At 26.7% G+C, this 21,684-nt stretch overlaps 1 protein-coding gene across 7 annotated transcripts in view; it reads right to left on the bottom strand.

Moving 5' to 3' along the window:
• The window catches only part of LOC145295845 (nose resistant to fluoxetine protein 6-like), a 387,176-nt gene that overhangs the window by 272,452 nt on the left and 93,040 nt on the right, over positions 1-21,684 (bottom strand). For all 7 annotated transcript variants that reach the window (XM_080141605.1, XM_080141582.1, XM_080141591.1 and 4 more), the window contains exon 2: positions 10,400-10,545. In XM_080141605.1, coding sequence (XP_079997731.1) covers positions 10,400-10,468 — 69 coding nt within the window. In that variant the 5' untranslated portion in view covers positions 10,469-10,545. The remainder of the gene's footprint in view (positions 1-10,399; positions 10,546-21,684) is intronic.

Genomic DNA, 21,684 nt, shown 5'->3' with positions numbered 1-21,684 from the left:
ATGCATAAAGCATAAGCACATAGTAAAGCATATTGAATTATATACATTTTTATATGCATAAAGCATATGCACATAGTAAAGCATATTGAATAATATCAATTTTTTATATGCATAAAGCATATGCACATAGTAAAACATATTTAATTATATCAATATTTTATATGCATAAAGCATAAGCATATAGTAAAACATATTGAATTATATCAATTTTATATGCATAAACCATAAGCACATAGTAAAGCATATTGAATTATATCAATTTATTATATGCATAAAGCATATGCACATAGTAAAGCATATTTAATTATATCAATTTTTTATATGCATACAGCATAAGCACATAGTAAAGCATATTGAATTATATCAGTTTTTTATATGCATAAAGCATATGCACATAGTAAGCATATTGAATTATATCAATTTTTTATATGCATAAAGCATAAGCACATAGTAAAGCATATTGAATTATATCAATTTTATATGCATAAAGCATAAGCCCATAGCAAAGCATATTGAATTATATCAATTTTTATATGCATAAAGCATATGCACATACTAAAGCATATTGAATTATATCAATTTTTATATGCATAAAGCATAAGCACATAGTAAATCATATTGAATTATATCAATTTTTTATATGCATAAAGCATAAGCACATAGTAAAGCATATTGAATTATATCAGTTTTTTATATGCATAAAGCATATGCACATAGTAAGCATATTGAATTATATCAATTTTTTATATGCATAAAGCATAAGCACATAGTAAAGCATATTGAATTATATTAATTTTTTATATGCATAAAGCATAAGCCCATAGTAAAGCATATTGAATTATATCAATTTTTATATGCATACAGCATATGCACATACTAAAGCATATTGAATTATATCAATTTTTATACGCATAAAGCATATGCACACAGTAAAGAATATTGAATTATATTAATTTTTATATGCATAAAGCATATGCACACAGTAAAGAATATTGAATTATATCAATTTTTATATGCATAAAGCATATGCACATAAAAAAGTATATTGAATTATATCAATTTTTATATGCATAAAGCATAAGCACACAGTAAAGCATATTGAATTATATCAATTTTTTATATGCATAAAGCATAAGCACATAGTAAAGCATATTGAATTATATAAATTTTTTATATGCATAAAGCATATGCACATAGTAAAGCATATTGACTTATATCAATTTTTTATATGCATAAAGCACAAGCACACAATAAAGCATATTGAATTATATCAATTTTTTATATGCATAAAGCATATGCACATAGTAAAACATATTGAATTATATCAATTTTATACGCATAAAGCATAAGCCCCTAGTAAAGCATATTGAATTATATCAATTTTTATATGCATAAAGCATATGCACATACTAAAGCATATTGAATTATATCAATTTTTATATGCATAAAACATATGCACATAGTAAATCATATTGAATTATATCAATTTTTTATATGCATAAAGCATAAGCACATAGTAAAGCATATTGAATTATATCAATTTTTTATATGCATAAAGCATATGCACATAGTAAAGCATATTGAATTATATCAATTTTTTATATGCATAAAGCACAAGCACACAATAAAGCATATTGAATTATATCAATTTTTCATATGCATAAAGCATAAGCACATACTAAAGCATATTGAATTATATCAATTTTTTATATGCATAAAGCATATGCACATAGTAAAACATATTGAATTATATCAATTTTAATATGCATAAAGCATATGCACATAGTAAAGCATATTGAATTATATCAATTTTTTATATGCATAAAGCATATGCACATAGTAAAGCATATTGAATTATATCAATTTTTTATACGCATAAAGCATAAGCACATACTAAAGCATATTGAATTATATCAATTTTTTATATGCATAAAGCATATGCACATAGTAAAACATATTGAATTATATCAATTTTATATGCATAAAGCATAAGCCCATAGTAAAGCATATTTAATTATATCAATTTTTATATGCATAAAGCATATGCACATACTAAAGCATATTGAATTATATCAATTTTATATGCATAAAGCACAAGCACACAATAAAGCATATTGAATTATATCAATTTTTTATATGCATAAAGCATAAGCACATAGTAAATCATATTGAATAATATCAATTTTTTATATACATAAAGCATAAGCACATAGTAAATCATATAGAATTATATCAATTTTTTATATGCATAAAGCATAAGCACATAGTAAATCATATTGAATTATATCAATTTTTTATACGCATGAATCATATGCACATAGTAAGGCATATTGAATTATATCAATTTTTATATGCATAAAGCATAAGCACATAGTAAATCATATTGAATTATATCAATTTTTATATGCATAAAGCATATGCACATAGTAAAGCATATTGAATTATATCAATTTTTTATATGCATAAAGCATATGCACATAGTAAAGCATATTGAATTATATCAATATTTATATGCATAAAGCATATGCAGATAGTAAAGCATATTGAACTATATCATTTTTTTATAAGCATAAAGCATATGCACATAGTAAAACATATTGAATTATATCAATTTCTATATGCATAAAGCATATGCACATAGTAAAGCTTATTGAATTATATCAATTTTTTATATGCATAAAGCATATGCACATAGTAAGGCATATTGAATTATATCAATTTTTTATATGCATAAAGCATATGCACATAGTAAGGCATATTGAATTATATCAATTTTTTATATGCATAAAGCATAAGCACATAGTAAAGCATATTGAATTATTTTTTTATATGCATAAAGCACAAGCACACAATAAAGCATATTGAATTATATCAATTTTTTATATGCATAAAGCATATGCACATAGTAAAACATATTGAATAAGGCATATTGACTTATATCAATTTTTATTCACATAAAGCATAAGCACACAATAAAGCATATTGAATTATATCAATTTTTGTTCACATAAAGCATAAGCACATAGTAAAGCATATTGAATTATATCAATTTTTTATATGCACACAGTCAAGTATATGAATTATATCAATTTTTTATATGTACACAGTAAAGCATATTGAATTATATCAAATTTTTATATTCACACAGTAAAGTATATTGAATTATATCAATTTTTTATATGCACACAGTAATTCATATTGAATTATATCAATTTTTTATATGCACACAGTAAAGCATATTTAATTATATCAATTTTTTATATGCACACAGTAAAGCATATTGAATTATATCAATTTTTATTCACATAAAGCATAAGCACACAGTAAAGCATATTGACATATATCAATTTTTATTCACATAAAGCATAAGCACACAATAAATCATACTGAATTATATCAATTTTTATTCACATAAAGCATATGCACATAGTAAAGCATATTGACTTATATCAATGTTTTATATGCACACAGTAAAGCATATTGAATTATATCAATGTTTTATATGCACACAGTAAAGCATATTGAATTATCACAATTTTTATTCACATAAAGCATATGCACACAGTAAAACATATTGAATTATATCAATTTTTATTCACATAAAGCATAAGCACATAGTAAAGTATATTGAATTATATCAATTTTTTATATGCACACAGTAAAGCATATTGAATTATATAAATTTTTTATATGCACACAGTAAAGTATATTGAATTATATCAATTTTTTATATGCACATAGTAAAGTATATTGAATTATATCAATTTTTTACATGCACACAGTAAAGCATATTGAATTATATCAATGTTTTATATGCACATAGTAAAGTATATTGAATTATATCAATTTTTTATATGCACACAGTAAAGTATATTGAATTATATCAATTTTTTATATGCACACAGTAAAGCATATTTAATTATATCAATTTTTTATATGCACACAGTAAAGCATATTGAATTATATCAATTTTTTATATGCACACAGTAAAGCATATTGAATTATATCAATTTTTTATATGCACACAGTAAAGCATATTGAATTATATCAATTTTTTATATGCACACAGTAAAGCATATTGAATTATATCAATTTTTTATATGCACACAGTAAAGCATATTGAATTATATCAATTTTTTATATGCACACAGTAAAGCATATTGAATTATATAAATTTTTATTCACATAAAGCATAAGCACACAGTAAAGCATATTGACATATATCAATTTTTATTCACATAAAGCATATGCACACAGTAAAACATATTGAATTATATCAATTTTTATTCACATAAAGCATAAGCACATAGTAAAGCATATTGAATTATATCAATTTTTTATATGCACACAGTAAAGCATATTGAATTATATAAATTTTTTATATGCACACAGTAAAGTATATTGAATTATATCAATTTTTTACATGCACACAGTAAAGCATATTGAATTATATCAATGTTTTATATGCACATAGTAAAGTATATTGAATTATATCAATTTTTTATATGCACACAGTAAAGTATATTGAATTATATCAATTTTTTATATGCACACAGTAAAGCATATTTAATTATATCAATTTTTTATATGCACACAGTAAAGCATATTGAATTATATCAATTTTTTATATGCACACAGTAAAGCATATTCAATTATATCAATTTTTTATATGCACACAGTAAAGCATATTGAATTATATCAATTTGTTATATGCACACAGTAAAGCATATTGAATTATATCAATTTTTTATATGCACACAGTAAAGTATATTGAATTATATCAATGTTTTATATGCACACAGTAATTCATATTGAATTATATCAATTTTTTATATGCACACAGTAAAGCATATTGACTTTTATCAATTTTTATTCACATAAAGCATAAGCACACAATAAATCATATTGAATTATATCAATTTTTATTCACATAAAGCATATGTACATAGTAAAGCATATTGAATTATATCAATGTTTTATATGCACACAGTAAAGCATATTGAATTATATCAATTTTTATTCACATAAAGCATAAGCACATAGTAAAGCCTATTGAATTATATCAATGTTTTATATGCACATAGTAAAGTATATTGAATTATATCAATTTTTATTCACATAAAGCATAAGCACACAGTAAAGCATATTGAATTATATCAATTTTTATATGCATAAAGCATATGCACACAGTAAAGCATATTGACTTATATCAATTTTTATTCACATAAAGAATAAGCACATATTAAAGCATATTGAATTATATCAGTTTTTTATATGCATAAAGCATATGCACATAATAAAGCATATTTAATTATATCAATTTTTTATATGCATAAAGCATATGCACATAGTAAAGCATATTGAATTATATCAATTTTTATTCACATAAAGAATAAGCACATATTAAAGCATATTTAATTATATCAATTTTTTATATGCATAAAGCATAAGCACATAGTACAGCATATTGAATTATATCAATTTTTTATATGCATAAAGCATAAGCACACAGTAAAGCATATTGAATTATATCAATTTTTTATATGCATAAAGCATAAGCACACAGTAAAGCATATTGAATTATATCAATTTTTTATATGCATAAAGCATAAGCACACAGTAAAGCATATTGAATTATATCAATTTTTATTCACATAAAGCATAAGCACATAGTAAAGCATATTGAATTATATCAATTTTTTATATGCATAAAGCATAAGCACACAATAAAGCATATTGAATTATATCAATTTTTTATATGCATAAAGCATAAGCACATAGTAAAGCATATTGAATTATATCAATTTTTTATATGCATAAAGCATATGCACATAATAAAGCATATTGAATTATATCAATTTTTTATATGCATAAAGCATATGCACATAATAAAGCATATTGAATTATATCAATTTTTTATATGCATAAAGCATATGCACATAATAAAGCATATTGAATTATATCAATTTTTTATATGCATAAAGCATATGCACATAATAAAGCATATTGAATTATATCAATTTTTTATATGCATAAAGCATATGCACATTATAAAGCATATTGAATTATATCAATTTTTTATATGCATAAAGCATATGCACATAATAAAGCATATTGAATTATATCAATTTTTTATATGCATAAAGCATATGCATAAAGCATATGCACATAGTAAAGCATATTTACTTATATCAATTTTTATTCACATAAAGCATAAGCACATAATAAAGCATATTGAATTATATCAATTTTTTATATGCATAAAGCATATGCACATAGTAAAGCATATTGACTTATATCAATTTTTATTCACATAAAGCATAAGCACATAATAAAGCATATTGAATTATATCAGTTTTTTATATGCATAAAGCATATGCACATAGTAAAGCATATTGACTTATATCAATTTTTATTCACATAAAGCATATGCACATAATAAAGCATATTGAATTATATCAATTTTTTATATGCATAAAGCATATGCACATAGTAAAGCATATTGACTTATATCAATTTTTATTCACATAAAGCATAAGCACATAATAAAGCATATTGAATTATATCAGTTTTTTATATGCATAAAGCATATGCACATAATAAAGCATATTGAATTATATCAATTTTTTATATGCATAAAGCATATGCATAAAGCATATGCACATAGTAAAGCATATTGACTTATATCAATTTTTATTCACATAAAGCATAAGCACATAATAAAGCATATTGAATTATATCAATTTTTTATATGCATAAAGCATATGCACATAATAAAGCATATTGAATTATATCAATTTTTTATATGCATAAAGCATATGCATAAAGCATATGCACATAGTAAAGCATATTGACTTATATCAATTTTTATTCACATAAAGCATAAGCACATAATAAAGCATATTGAATTATATCAGTTTTTTATATGCATAAAGCATATGCACATAATAAAGCATATTGAATTATATCAATTTTTTATATGCATAAAGCATATGCATAAAGCATATGCACATAGTAAAGCATATTGACTTATATCAATTTTTATTCACATAAAGCATATGCACATAATAAAGCATATTGAATTATATCAATTTTTTATATGCATAAAGCATATGCACATAGTAAAGCATATTGACTTATATCAATTTTTATTCACATAAAGCATATGCACATAATAAAGCATATTGAATTATATCAATTTTTTATATGCATAAAGCATATGCACATAATAAAGCATATTGAATTATATCAATTTTTTATATGCATAAAGCATATGCATAAAGCATATGCACATAGTAAAGCATATTGACTTATATCAATTTTTATTCACATAAAGCATAAGCACATAATAAAGCATATTGAATTATATCAGTTTTTTATATGCATAAAGCATATGCACATAGTAAAGCATATTGACTTATATCAATTTTTATTCACATAAAGCATATGCACATAATAAAGCATATTGAATTATATCAATTTTTTATATGCATAAAGCATATGCACATAGTAAAGCATATTGACTTATATCAATTTTTATTCACATAAAGCATAAGCACATAATAAAGCATATTGAATTATATCAGTTTTTTATATGCATAAAGCATATGCACATAATAAAGCATATTGAATTATATCAATTTTTTATATGCATAAAGCATATGCACAAAGTAAAGCATATTGAATTATATCAATTTTTATTCACATAAAGCATAAGCACATAGTTAAGCATATTGAATTATATCAATTTTTATATGCATAAAGCATATGCACATTGTAAAGCATATTGACTTATATCAATTTTTATTCACATAAAGCATAAGCACACAGTAAAGCATATTGAATTATATCAATTTTTATATGCATAAAGCATATGCACAAAGTAAAGCATATTGAATTATATCAATTTTTATTCACATAAAGCATAAGCACATAGTAAAGCATATTGAATTATATCTATTTTTATATGCATAAAGCATATGCACATAGTAAAGCATATTGAAATTTATCAATTTTTTATATGCATAAAGCATATGCACAAAGTAAAGCATATTGAATTATATCAATTTTTATTCACATAAAGCATAAGCACACAGTAAAGCATATTGAATTATATCAATTTTTATATGCATAAAGCATAAGCCAATGGTAAAGCATATTGAATTATATCAATTTTTATACGCATAAAGCATATGCACACAGTAAAGAATATTGAATTATATCAATTTTTATATGCATAAAGCATATGCACACAGTAAAGCATATTGAATTATATCAATTTTTATATGCATAAAGCATATGCACATAATAAAGTATATTGAATTATATCAATTTTTATATGCATAAAGCATATGCACACAGTAAAGAATATTGAATTATATCAATTTTTTATATGCATAAAGCATAAGCCCATAGTAAAGCATATTGAATTATATCAATTTTTATTCACATAAAGCATAAGAACACAGTAAAGCATATTGAATTATATCAATTTTTATTCGCATAAAGCATAAGAACACAGTAAAGCATATTGAATTATATCAATTTTTTATATGCACACAGTAAAGCATATTGAATTATATCTATTTTTTATATGCACACAGTAAAGTATATTGAATTACATCAATTTTTATTCACATAAAGCATAAGCAGACTGTAAAGCATATTGAATTATATCAATTTTTATTCACATAAAGCATAAGCACACTGTAAAGCATATTGAATTATATCTATTTTTTATATGCACACAGTAAAGCATATTGAATTATATCAATTTTTTATATGCACACAGTAAAGCATATTGAATTATATCAATTTTTTATATGCACACAGTAAAGCATATTGAATTATATCAATTTTTTATATGCACACAATAAAGCATATTGAATTGTATCAATTTTTTATATGCACACAGTAAAGCATATTGAATTATATCAATTTTTATTCACATAAAGCATAAGCACACAGTAAAGCATATTGAATTATATCAATTTTTTATATGCACACAGTAAAGCATATTGAATTATATCAATTTTTTCACATAAAGCATAAGCACACAGTAAAGCATATTGAATTATATCAATTTTTTATATGCACACAGTAAAGCATATTGAATTATATCAATTTTTATTCACATAAAGCATAAGAACACAGTAAAGCATATTGAATTATATCAATTTTTTATATACACACAGTAAAGCATATTGAATTATATCAATTTTTTATATGAACACAGTAAAGTATATTGAATTATATCAATTTTTATTCACATAAAGCATAAGCACACAGTAAAGCATATTGAATTATATCAATTTTTTATATACACACAGTAAAGCATATTGAATTATATCAATTTTTTATATGCACACAGTAAAGCATATTGAATTATATCAATTTTTTATATGCACACAGTAAAGCATATTGAATTATATCAATTTTTATTCACATAAAGCATAAGAACACAGTAAAGTATATTGAATTATATCAATTTTTATTCACATAAAGCATAAGCACACACTAAAGCATATTGAATTATATCAATTTTTTATATCCACACAGTAATGCATATTGAATTATATCAATTTTTTATATGCACACAGTAAAGCATATTGAATTATATCAATTTTTTATATGCACACAGTAAAGCATATTGAATTATATCAATTTTTTATATGCACACAGTAAAGCATATTGAATTGTATCAATTTTTTATATGCACACAGTAAAGTATATTGAATTATATCAATTTTTTATATGCACACAGTAAAGCATATTGAATTATATCAATTTTTATTCACATAAAGCATAAGCACACAGTAAAGCATATTGAATTATATCAATTTTTTATATGCAAACAGTAAAGTATAATGTAATTGTATCAATTTTTTACATTCGTTTACTTCTTCCTGCCAGGTTGGTTGTAAGTGTTTTTAATATTTGGCTTTATTCTATGCATCTCTATTGCGTTTATTTCTTATTTATTTAGGATTGTTCATATGGTTCTGGTACACTTTTTGTTCAACTGATTTATCCTTAAAATAATGTAATCCAGTAATATATCTCAACCTGGTTAATGCTGCATTGACTATGTGGAGAGGTGAAGTTTGGACAGCGAAAGAAGGAGATTATGCTGGCATTATATGCAAAGTCATAATGTCATAATGTTAGCATGATGTTACAATGCAATCAAAATTATTTGTTGCTGTTAAGGGTATTTATGGACAATAGTACTACATAATTTCCTCTTGATAGTTTGATCACACCTAGTTGATTTTCTAGTATTTCAATAGAATAAAATTGTATGAAAGAAAATAAGAGAAAGATTAAAATTGATAGAAAAGTAAAAAAAAAAAAGCTCAAAAGTTAATGTAAATGTAAGTTACAGTTCAAAGTTTATTACCTTAGGAACAGAAACTGTTGCCTGACAATATTTTGGTATGAAAGCATCATCATCAACCTTGATATTCATGCATTCTTTATAGTCTCCTGGATAAAATATATTTCCCTTTAAAATTCCACTGGGGGCCTTAGCCAAGGAATCAATTACTAAAAAAAATAAGAAATAAAAAAAGAAAATAATCAAGTCAGTTTTAAGATCTAAAAGATTTTTTTTCATATATTCTAACTTTATTAACATCAAAACAGCTTACGCGTATTTAATTATATGATACAACAAAGTTTTAAAGTAGCATAATAATAGTAATCGGCAAACACCCACAATCATCTTTAGGATTTTTAAATTTACATATTTATTTTATACACAATTTCCAATAAATTAATATAATATTATATCATGTACTTGTTTGACATAAGCCAATCACTGACAAGTATTATACTTCTGTTGAGATTCTTCACAACAAAGAAATCACAAGGGGTGTACCGATTTCCTATTCCTGCAATCAGGAGACACCTTCCACAATTAATGGGGACCAATTCGTCTTCCTTAAATTTACCGCCCTTTTTTTTAGTTCACCAGATTCCTGCCAAAACGATTTGTAAATTCTGCTACTGCTGACTGATACCTCTGCTCCAGTATCTACCAAAGTTCTATACGTTCTACCTTCTATCTTAATAGAAATGGAATTTCGTATGCTCATATTACCGACTATGTGCATCACTAACATCTTGTTCTGTTCGTCAGGTTCCATTCTTGGATACCAAATTTCGGTATATGGCCTTTTTCACCACAATATTTCTGTATATTGCCTTTTTCACCACAATATTTCTGTATATCGCCTTTTTCACCACAATACCAGCACATAATAACATGGTTACCTTTTTTTCCCTCTCACGAGTTTTGTATCTTGATCAGTGAGTGCTTTGTTTTACGTTCTTTCCTTTTTGCTTATCCTTGTCTTCTTTGGATTTGGCTGAACCCAAAACTTCAACTTGAATCTGCCTTCTAGTGTGACAAACCCCCATGAACTCATCTTCATATTCTCCGTTTGGATCAAGCCAGATTTTTCACTTTAATTTGGATTAAGCTTTCTGATAAGCCACCTCCAAGATTTGTGGTTCGTCCTTCATCACTACCAATTTAATATCTCGATGCCTTAAGTTCTTTATGAAGAATCTCAGCCCTTGCTTATTAACCATTTGATTCCCCTCTGTCGATTTGGATGTATGCACCCTCTGCCAGACATATAACTTCATATAGTCCTGGATTCTCCCTGTTCTACACTGTTTGACCTAGTTAGCTTAACTATGCACACGGGTTAGCGTCAATCCCATAATAGTTTTCCATCAATCTTTTTAATTAGTCCCATGTTAGCCAAGTTGTGTTGTTGTGTAAGAAACTGGCTAACCAAGTCGCTTATTGTAAGAACTGCCTGACACTTATCTTCATCTAAAACATGTACAACTTTAAAATATCGCTGCATATCCTCCAATGAAGCCCTGTACCCGCCATCTTCTTTTTGTGTGAGTAGTTGTATATTTTTTGAAAATGAATCCCCTCTCAGCATGTTCATCACCACATTTCTTAACTCTAAGTTCAGACCTTTAATGAAATCTGCAAAACTGTGTTGTTCCCTTATAAATCTGACAAGTATTTTTGAATAACAGACAAATAACAGGAATCCCTCAAAATCTGAACCAAACAAAAACAATTAAACACAACAATGATAACTCTCTGTATATGTGTGTATATGTTTTTTTAACAAGAGCAGAATATACACAAAGTAAAATTTTCTTTTGTTTTTCTCTTTCTAAACATCTGTTAAATAATTTAACCAAAATACCCTTTACTGAGAAACTTAACAAAAAGGAATCTTAGTTAATTCAACTAAATTATTTTTGTACTTAATATTTTTTTTACATATTAGAATAGTTTTGTGATGCTACCAATAGTGCCTTATTGGTGTAGCTAGCTCTGGGAGATTCAACCTCTAGAACAAGCAGGATGAGACTGGAGCCACATGCTAATTGCTATAATACTTATGGACCTTGGTTACATTAAATACATTCACTAGTTGATATTGGTGTTTGGTTGAATAATAGATTGAACACAACAACTAAATGAAAATAAGAAACAATTATTTGTTTTGGGGTTAAAATTAGTTTCCAAGCAAAGAGGAAATGTGAATTTGCTTATTAGTAACAAAAAAAAAAAAATGCTATCCCAAGAAAGTTGACCTGTTGACCCTATGTGTTCGGATATGAAATCATACTTGTCTTTGGAAAACCTGATTGAGGTCAGTCGGTCTAGCATAAACAATTGACCAATCATTTTTCAGCAAGGATCGATATGGGGTGAGTTAATTGGTATACGAAGGGAGATTGCATCCCCTAACTAACCCTAATCCCCTTAGTATAAATTGCACCACACAGCTATTTTTAGTGAGTTAAGTTCGAGGGTTTGAGAGACAAGCTTGAGTCAAACAGAGAGTTTGGTCTGACATAAAAGATGTACAGATGAAGAATCTTCAAGTTATTTGGAGATTCGTGAAACCTCTCTGAAAAATCGCAACTGTTGCGGACCAAGATATAAAATACCTTAACTCGCTACAAGAAAAAATAATGAAACGAATTGAATGAAAGAAACAAAAAACTCAAATGCTGGAATAAAATAAACATGTTGCTTATTTTCTGTTGAGAAATGAAAGTCTTTGGTGTATACGTGTTCATTCAGCCATTGACAACTACGCGTGTGGAAAGAAAGGGGGAATGCAATAGAGAAACACGAAGTGGCAAGCCGTCTGTAGAAAGAAAGAGTTAAGCTCAGTAGAGCGTCTGTTTTGATGGACCAAAGTGGAGGGGAGATAGTGACGTTAGAGCACGCGATCGGTTCGTCGACTAAGCAGCTCGAACGCTGGTCCGGACGAAAAAAGGGAAGTTGACAGGTTTTGTTGACTTTTATACTGGAGTTAGTGTTCTGGGTGCGCATGTCTGGTTTTCACTTTAAAGGAAGTGAGGTCAAAGCTCGGGTGTGTGTGTGTACACGTTAGCATGTGTGTGTGTATGCGCATGAATGTGAGTGTGTATGAGGATGTGTATATGCGTGTGTGTGTGTGTGTGCATATGTGCGTGTGTACATGTGGGTGTGTATATGTGAGGGAAAATATGTTCGAACACAACTCAGAACCCTAGGATGAGAACCACTGTACTAACTTGAAACAGCAAAGATATTCCCGAGACATTGAAAAAGAACATTAGAAAGCTTGAATATATCGATTCAGTCAATGAAAATCACAGAAAAGAAAAAAATAGATTAAGTTAAAACTCAATTTATTCATAACGTATTTGAACTGTGATGACCTGTTGACCCTATGTGTTCGGATATAAAATCATCTCCTTGGAAAGCCTGATTGCTGGAGAAGAAAAAATGGAAGGGAAATTAATGGCGCTTGTCACTAAGCTTGTTGATTTTTTTTTTCTCTTTTTCTTTACTGACTTTTTTCTTGTTATTTATCATTGCTTTGTTCCACTGATCTGATCTCTGACATTATTTTCTTTAAATAGAAATGTTTGAAAAGTCCGTATAATAGCTTGTATCATTCATTTTCCAAGCTCACTGCTGGCAGTGGTGAACGAAGATTGTTTTCATTTTGGGCAAGGATCTCCCATGAACAATGACACATTGATCAATTGAGTGAAGAATTTCTATGAAAAACATTGCATTTTTACATCATGGACTTTCAAGAATGCTAAAACTTTTTTCTTTTGTAACCGAATGGGGCTAACTCTATGGATAATGGTAACTTCCATTGAGCCCTGTACTGCGTTACAGCTTTTAATCTAAATAATGATTGTTCCATTTCACAGATTATTGAATAAAATTCTGAATATGTGTTATTTATACTTTCTGTAAACATGAACAGATTATGCTTTATGATGACAACATGCAACTTACAAAAATAAAGTATTTAAATACAGAGATTACATTATTAATAACAGATTATGCTTTATGATGACAACACGCAACTTACAAAAATAAAGTATTTAAATACAGAGATTACATTATTAATAACAGATTATGCTTTATGATGACAACATGCAACTTACAAAAATAAAGTATTTAAATACAGAGATTACATTATTAATAACAGATTATGCTTTATGATGACAACACGCAACTTACAAAAATAAAGTATTTAAATACAGAGATTACATTATTAATAACAGATTATGCTTTATGATGACAACATGCAACTTACAAAAATAAAGTATTTAAATACAGAGATTACATTATTAATAACAGATTATGCTTTATGATGACAACATGCAACTTACAAAAATAAAGTATTTAAATACAGAGATTACATTATTAATAACAGATTATGCTTTATGATGACAACACGCAACTTACAAAAATAAAGTATTTAAATACAGAGATTACATTATTAATAACAGATTATGCTTTATGATGACAACATGCAACTTACAAAAATAAAGTATTTAAATACAGAGATTACATTATTAATAACAGATTATGCTTTATGATGACAACATGCAACTTACAAAAATAAAGTATTTAAATACAGAGATTACATTATTAATAACAGATTATGCTTTATGATGACAACACGCAACTTACAAAAATAAAGTATTTAAATACAGAGATTACATTATTAATAACAGATTATGCTTTATGATGACAACATGCAACTTACAAAAATAAAGTATTTAAATACAGAGATTACATTATTAATAACAGATTATGCTTTATGATGACAACATGCAACTTACAAAAATAAAGTATTTAAATACAGAGATTACATTATTAATAACAGATTATGCTTTATGATGACAACATGCAACTTACAAAAATAAAGTATTTAAATACAGAGATTACATTATTAATAACAGATTATGCTTTATGATGACAACATGCAACTTACAAAAATAAAGTATTTAAATACAGAGATTACATTATTAATAACAGATTATGCTTTATGATGACAACATGCAACTTACAAAAATAAAGTATTTAAATACAGAGATTACATTATTAATAACAGATTATGCTTTATGATGACAACACGCAACTTACAAAAATAAAGTATTTAAATACAGAGATTACATTATTAATAACAGATTATGCTTTATGATGACAACATGCAACTTACAAAAATAAAGTATTTAAATACAGAGATTACATTATTAATAACAGATTATGCTTTATGATGACAACATGCAACTTACAAAAATAAAGTATTTAAATACAGAGATTACATTATTAATAACAGATTATGCTTTATGATGACAACATGCAACTTACAAAAATAAAGTATTTAAATACAGAGATTACATTATTAATAACAGATTATGCTTTATGATGACAACATGCAACTTACAAAAATAAAGTATTTAAATACAGAGATTACATTATTAATAACAGATTATGCTTTATGATGACAACACGCAACTTACAAAAATAAAGTATTTAAATACAGAGATTACATTATTAATAACAGATTATGCTTTATGATGACAACATGCAACTTACAAAAATAAAGTATTTAAATACAGAGATTACATTATTAATAACAGATTATGCTTTATGATGACAACACGCAACTTACAAAAATAAAGTATTTAAATACAGAGATTACATTATTAATAACAGATTATGCTTTATGATGACAACATGCAACTTACAAAAATAAAGTATTTAAATACAGAGATTACATTATTAATAACAGATTATGCTTTATGATGACAACATGCAACTTACAAAAATAAAGTATTTAAATACAGAGATTACATTATTAATAACAGATTATGCTTTATGATGACAACACGCAACTTACAAAAATAAAGTATTTAAATACAGAGATTACATTATTAATAACAGATTATGCTTTATGATGACAACATGCAACTTACAAAAATAAAGTATTTAAATACAGAGATTACATTATTAATAACAGATTATGCTTTATGATGACAACATGCAACTTACAAAAATAAAGTATTTAAATACAGAGATTACATTATTAATAACAGATTATGCTTTATGATGACAACACGCAACTTACAAAAATAAAGTATTTAAATACAGAGATTACATTATTAATAACAGATTATGCTTTATGATGACAACATGCAACTTACAAAAATAAAGTATTTAAATACAGAGATTACATTATTAATAACAGATTATGCTTTATGATGACAACATGCAACTTACAAAAATAAAGTATTTAAATACAGAGATTACATTATTAATAACAGATTATGCTTTATGATGACAACATGCAACTTACAAAAATAAAGTATTTAAATACAGAGATTACATTATTAATAACAGATTATGCTTTATGATGACAACATGCAACTTACAAAAATAAAGTATTTAAATACAGAGATTACATTATTAATAACAGATTATGCTTTATGATGACAACATGCAACTTACAAAAATAAAGTATTTAAATACAGAGATTACATTATTAATAACAGATTATGCTTTATGATGACAACACGCAACTTACAAAAATAAAGTATTTAAATACAGAGATTACATTATTAATAACAGATTATGCTTTATGATGACAACATGCAACTTACAAAAATAAAGTATTTAAATACAGAGATTACATTATTAATAACAGATTATGCTTTATGATGACAACATGCAACTTACAAAAATAAAGTATTTAAATACAGAGATTACATTATTAATAACAGATTATGCTTTATGATGACAACATGCAACTTACAAAAATAAAGTATTTAAATACAGAGATTACATTATTAATAACAGATTATGCTTTATGATGACAACACGCAACTTACAAAAATAAAGTATTTAAATACAGAGATTACATTATTAATAACAGATTATGCTTTATGATGACAACATGCAACTTACAAAAATAAAGTATTTAAATACAGAGATTACATTATTAATAACAGATGTTATTTATGGACACAATTATATTTTATACTAGCTGTACCCGGCCACACGTTACTGTGGCTCAGTTTGTTAAAATGGAACACATTCCTCCCGAAAAATTGCATTTTATATTGTATATTTACTTTTAATATTTTCTGCCATTTTTTTTTTTCTCAAAAAAAGATTCTTTTTTTTACCATAAATTGTTAGAGGAAAGGTTTATTTTTTTGTCAGGAAAATTTGCACTTTTTTTTTTTAAAGAAAATTCGCAGTAAACGTTTTTTTTTTTGCAAACGGAATTTTTATTATAAAAAGAAAAGATGAATGTAATATGAAAGATGAAAGTAAATAGTTAGGTGAAAGTAGAGAAAAGTTGTTTTTTTGTTCAAGAAAATGCACAAATTAATTTTTTGTCAACAGATGTTAAGAAAATAAACAGAAAAAATACTCTCATCATTAATTAATTAATTAATTAATTAATTATGCAAAAAGAATAAAATAAAATGTTGATTTAGTGTTTCAACATTTAAACAACGTTCAGTTGAATCCGGTTGAATAAAATGGAATCATGGGGGGGGGGGGTCAAATTCTGCATGAGTACCATTCTGTTTAATTTCGTCTTGTATTCAATTTTTGAAGTAGGCTACCAGCGATTGCAAAGTAACCAATGTAACGAAAATGCGGAAAATTCAACACTAAAATAATTTTAATAAGTGCTCAGCTTTTAATAAAAATCCTAGTAAACCAATCCCTCTTATTTGTTTTGTTGTTGTAAAAATGGAACGGAAACTTAAATTTTGCTCCGTTTTTTTTTTGAGGGGGGGGGTTAAATTGTGCGAAATTGGAGACGCCATTTTATTTCATGCACCTTCTGTGTAAATCCTGGTTAGACTATGGCCGAAGCATGAAATAAATAACCCAAAATTTAAACTGTATATATATGTGATTATTATGGAATAAATGTATTGGTTTTGTTTCGGTTTTCATATGGCGCTCTCCCAGTTGAAACCCTGATGAATATGTCATGTGATTGTCTGTTTTTAATAACCAAAAATGTTCCATGGAAAACTATCCCGTTCTCAATAATTAAATTGAAACATTTCCAAGTACACGGGTCTCGGAATAGACACCCCAAACCTCCTGATGTTAAAGATGGCTTTCGGAGTAACAACCAGTAACTGTGTCAGCAAGGTGAATGATGATTTTGCCGTAATGTTATAATGTATGGGCATATCATTCTTATGGGAAATTTTTTGGACTGCGAGCTTACCAATTCAGTTAATTTTTGAATGTCAGTAAATCCAATGTAAAAATCCATTTCGAGATAAATAATAGTTTTCTTGGTATAATTCCAAGAAAATTAGTAAAGTCAAGTCCTAAGATAATGAAGTAAATATTACAAAAAAGAAAAAACCCTCTTTGTGCTTTGATTTATATCGTAACGATGTTCACGATCGCAATGAAATCTGCAAAATTGGAACATCAAAGAAACAAAACGAAACAAAAGCATACAAAATGCAGTAAACCGGAACTGAGGTTATTAGAGATGCATATAGAAATGCATTGTTTACATTTTTAAATGTAGTAATTCTCGATCGGAGTTGGTGACTTTTATAAAACACACATGAAACGATTTGCTACTAATCGAGATTGATATGTGCGTAATCGCTTTAAGTGAAAATATGACATCTTACATTTTGTAATGCGCGAACCATAAAATTAATCTTTAACTCTGTAATCGGGAAAACATAAACAGAAGAAGAAAACATCAAATGAAACGAAACGAAAAGGAAATAATATATTATATTTTAATAAACAAAAAAAGAAAAGAAAATGGAGAGAATCGTTTGTTTTTTCTAGTGTAATAATGTTTCGAAATAAATTGTAAATAAGCAATGTATAATTAGGCATGGTGCGTTTCCCGCAATAGGAAGCATTTCAGTTTTTTGTATGCAACTACAAAACCCGTAGTCAGTGTTCGTTCGTATTAGTCCCTCATGAACGATGAAGCAGCGGTGTAAATGGGAAGCAGGAAAAGGAGAAATTAAATAGAGAGAAAAGGTTTTACAACTTCCATTGACTCTTACAGATTTTGGCAGTGAACTCTCACCAGAAAAAATATAGGAATGTACGATTATCGAGCAAGTGTAGAGGTAATAGGCCTATAGCACACCTCAGATAATGCGCTGCAGTTTGTGCATATTACATGTGCATGAAATGTCTCAAGTTTTAATCCTATTAAGGGAAAAATGAATTCATTTTAATTATATAGAAATTTTATACATATTGATCTTGTTTTTGTAATTGATTTTGTGTGAAACTGTCTGTGATTTACATAAATCTTAATGCCTGCATCTTGAAAAAAGTCTTTAAACTAGCAAAAGCTATTTATATAAAATTGAAAACTGTGAATACTATCTGTTATATTTCTTGTTATTTGTTTGTAAGTACAACTGTAAGTACTAAGAAGAAGTTTTTTGGTTCTTTTTTCTATGCCCTTCCCATTTTTTTAATTGCTCTATTTTCTGCAAGTATTCTTTTGTAGTGTTTTTCTTTGATTTTATTCAGACAAGTTTTATATTTTAATAAGTGTTCTTCATATTACTAAATTCATTTTGCTGACTAAATTAGACTTGTCATTATGTTTGGATAAAAATACTTTTATATTTTAACAAGCTTCAATGAAACATGTCAGCAACTAGGAAATATTAATTTCAAAGCTGATAGTTGTCATGCATAAAAGAAAAAAGGAGGAAAATACCCATAAGTGATGCAAAAAAATAAATAAATAAAAATCAGATGACGCACAAAGTTTGAAATAGTGAATTTGAAGAAAATGACAGAAAATCAACAACACATCTTATCATATCAGATAATAAGATATGTGTTTTGAAGTATACAAACGTTTTATCTATAATGAATTATTTGAAGCAAATATAAAAGCAATGAATATCATTGCGTGAATGCATTCTTTTCTTCTTTTACTTTTATTGAAGAATTATTATTAACTTATTAAAAACATAAAATAAAAAGGTCATCATGTCCCTGGTTCGATCCTCAAGAAGAACAGATGGATCTGGATTCATCTCTTATCGAGAGTGATAATGGATATTGAGATTCTCTTAGAGATAAAAAAAAAAATGCCTCTCTAGCACTCAGCAGTTGTCCCAAAGAGCATTATATGGAAAGGGATGAAGTTTCAGATGATAGAATGGAGAGGCTTGTTTTGATATCTGGCCCTGGTTTTTTATAATAAGTCATCTTTAACTTCATTGATAAGATTCTGGGTTGGCACAAAACTTTAAGTATTATTGTCACATTGTTGTCACATCTGGGCCGGTGCACCCCTCACAAGTTGCTGCCTCTTAGGCAGGATCCAAAAAAGAGTTGCTAATCTGTGCCTTTCACTATGCACTAAGCCCTAGCCCCTGTTCCAACGTTGCAATGTTGAATCCCTGTGCTTGTTTTAGAAGTATTTCAATAGAATATGCTCTGATGAATTTGTTGTTGATGTAAATACACCTGACCAACTCGAAATTAATCCTATCCATTCACTGTGGAGGTTCCGAGATGCCAGAGAGATCTAACAGTTTTTTTTTTCAGGCTGCCAACCTTTGGAACATACTTCCTGTTTCCCTGACTGAAATTTCAATGTAATGCGAGAAAACTTTGAAAGTCAATTTCTTAAAGCCATACCACACTTGCAAGCATATAAAACAGATGTTAAACTGGATATGATGATAAATACAGAGGGTTTTTATTAACTTTTCAATTCCAGATAATCCCATAAACTTTGAGAAGTTTAAAGAAAAATGAATACTGATTGAAGAGACTTATCCGTTAAAAAAGAAATACATTTGAAGAAGAAGAAAGCTGAAAGGACTTTGGATGAATTATAAATTTTTTATTGCATTTATTGTATGTTTCTTTTATCATTCAAAGTTCTGAGTTTTCTTCCCATTTTCTTAATCGTTTTAGACAATATTATTTGAAACTAGCAGTACCCACTAACCTGTGTTGCCCAGTGAAAGTGTGCATCCGCTGTGAAAAAATTAAAGTACGGTTGTTGTTATTGTTGTTGTTGCTGCTGCCCAACCCACAACCTCCTCAAGTTATGAACGGGTTCTGGAATAGATACCTCCAACTCCTCATGGTAAGAACAGCTATTGGAATGCATTAGGCAGCCCAGGTGGAGAGAGTTGAAAAAAAAAAAAATAACATTTAGCCGTTGAAGTTGTGGTAATGTTGACTGTTACTTACCGGCCTCCGCAACTAAAAATAGTTTGTTTCTAAGTTTTATTAAGAAGTCGAAATTTATTTAAGAATGACAACATGGAATTCTATCC

This window comes from Euprymna scolopes, chromosome 2 (assembly GCF_053919585.1).
Source record: "Euprymna scolopes isolate OS-2025 chromosome 2, ASM5391958v1, whole genome shotgun sequence".
Taxonomy (NCBI): domain Eukaryota; kingdom Metazoa; phylum Mollusca; class Cephalopoda; order Sepiida; family Sepiolidae; genus Euprymna; species Euprymna scolopes.
The sequence above is the reverse complement of the archived record's forward strand: the minus strand, read 5'-3'. Positions and strand labels throughout refer to the sequence as shown.